Source organism: Condylura cristata, unplaced genomic scaffold (assembly GCF_000260355.1).
Source record: "Condylura cristata isolate star-nosed mole 26May11 unplaced genomic scaffold, ConCri1.0 scaffold00041, whole genome shotgun sequence".
NCBI classification, from domain to species: Eukaryota; Metazoa; Chordata; class Mammalia; order Eulipotyphla; family Talpidae; genus Condylura; species Condylura cristata.
The window spans coordinates 6980125-6982240 of NW_004567142.1; the positions used below are offsets into that span (position 1 = coordinate 6980125).

Here is a 2116-nt window from a genome sequence, read left to right on the forward strand (position 1 = left end):
CCCCCAGCCCGACCGTCCCCCGCCCCGGGCAGCCCCTCCTCGTGTCCAGGCGCCCACGTCTCCCGGCCCTTCCGCAGGCCTCGGGCTCCTGCCGGCGTCGCAGCCTCTTCCCCGTGCTCCCCGCAGGTCCCTGCCCTGCACCCCCAGGCCTCGCGCGGGACCCGCGGGTCGCCCCTGTCCCCACCCCGCCCTCGGCCTCAGGCCCTTCCCCTGCACCCTCGTGGCCTCCGCGGCGTCCCTGGGCCCGCCTGGCCGCTCTCTGCCACCTCTCCTCCCCCACCGCAGGCTCCCCTGCACCCTCACTGCCGCCCGGGCCCCGCACACCCCACTTCTCTCCCCCTTGCTGCCCTGCGCGCCTCCCTGGATTGCCCTGCTCAGCCAGTCCAGCCGCCGCCCCCGCTGCGCTCTCGGACCCTCCCGACCCCCGATGCTTCTCTGCCCCGCCTGGGCCCCAGGTCTCCCCTGGCTTTCCGGGAAGCTCCCGCCCTCTACCCCCCCCCACGGCCCTCTGCCCCGGCGACTGCCCTGTCCCACGCTGCCCACAGGTTTGGACACCCCCCCACTTGCCCAGCCCCCCGGCTTTGCTGGGCCCCTTTCCCAGCTGCTCAAACTCCGGGTGGCCCTCCAGCCCCGCTCGCCACCCCCACACTCCCTGAAGAGCCCTGGAGCTGCAGGCCTCAGGCCGGGTCGGGCTCTTGTTCGCCCTGTCCCTTCTTCCTGCCCGCTCTGCGGACCTGTTCTGCCCTCCCACACGCCCCTCCCCGCCCGCCCGCCCGCTTTGTCCTCGGAGCTGCCCCCCCACCCTGGGGAGGGAGCAGGTGCTGGGCTCCCTCCCTGCCCTCCCCCGCTCCGGGCTGCCTGGGGCTTCACCCGCAGCCTGACTCCCTCCTGAGGGCGGCGCGCCGGCTGGGAGCGGGCCCTGACTCCCGGCTCCGCTGAGCCCTTAGGGTCATCCCAGGCTGCTGAGCAGTCGGCCTCCCCGGGCCAGGAGGACTGTCTGCGCCGGGTCGCCAGCCTCCCGGGACTGGCAGGGCCCCGCCGGCCGGCGGAGAGGCTCGTGGCTCCGCGGGCAGGGGCCCGGGGCTCCCACTTCGCGGCGTGAGGTGACGGCCGCTCTCCTCCCCGCTCAGGGCCCAGGCCGCCTCCTGGACTGGCCGGGCGTGGAGCGCGCACCGCCGCGGCGGCGCCCCCTCGGCGGGCGCCCGGCCCCTGCCTCGCTCGGCGCCCGCCCTCTGCGGGAGGCAGCATGGTGCGCGGGGGCCATGGGGCCCGACAGAGTGACCGCCCGAGAACTGTGCGAAAACGACGACCTGGCCACCAGCCTGGTCCTGGACCCCTACCTGGGCTTCCGCACCCACAAGATGAACGTTAGGTGAGGCCCCCGCGGGCGCAGGGCGGGACCTGGGGCCCTGCCTCCCAGCCAGCCCCGCGCCCCCTCAGCTCCAAACGGGGTCGCGGCGGGCGGGCAGGCCCGGAGGGCTAGGCCGAGCCGGGACCCAGGCGTGCCCTCTCCCCCAGCCCCGTGCCCCCCCTGCGGCGACAGCACCACCTGCGCTCAGCGCTGGAGGCCTTCCTCAGGCAGCGGGACCTGGAGGCCGCATACCGGGCCCTGACGCTGGGAGGCTGGATGGCCAACTACTTCCAGAGCCGGGGCCCGCGGCAGGAGGCTGCCCTCAAGACCCACGTGAGGGAGCCCACCCTTCCCCGCCCTCCCCACCCTGCGGCCACGGGACCCTCAGAACCCCGGGAGAGCCCGTGGCCCGCGGGGCCAGCCTCTTCCTTTGACAGAGATCGCTGAGGCCCCAGAGGGGAAAGTGAGCTCCGCCGGCGCTCTGCAGGGGCGGAGCCCGGAGAGAGGGGGCGCTGCGGCCCTGCCCCACCTCCTCACCGCCCCCCTCCTCCCCAGATCTGCCGCTACCTCCGCGCCTTCCTGCCCGAGAGCGGCTTCACCATCCTGCCCTGCACGCGCTACTCCATGGAGACCAACGGGGCCAAGATCGTGTCCACCCGTGCCTGGTACGCGCAGGGACCTGGTCGAGGGCGCCCGCCGGCCGCTGACCAGAGCCGCAGCGGCGGGCTAGCCTCGGCCGAGACCGGCGGATGAGCGCGGGCTGGG

The 2116-nt window shown here is 75.5% G+C and overlaps 1 protein-coding gene across 1 annotated transcript in view; it reads left to right on the forward strand.

Annotated features, from left to right (window-relative positions):
* Nucleotides 1–1112: 1112 nt before the first annotated feature.
* SUV420H2 (suppressor of variegation 4-20 homolog 2 (Drosophila)) overlaps nt 1113–2116 on the forward strand; it is a 3872-nt gene continuing 2868 nt past the window's right edge. Inside the window, exons 1-3 of the mRNA XM_012733555.1 lie at nt 1113–1372; nt 1519–1684; nt 1907–2096. Coding sequence (XP_012589009.1) covers nt 1263–1372; nt 1519–1684; nt 1907–2096 — 466 coding nt within the window. The 5' untranslated portion in view covers nt 1113–1262. The remainder of the gene's footprint in view (nt 1373–1518; nt 1685–1906; nt 2097–2116) is intronic.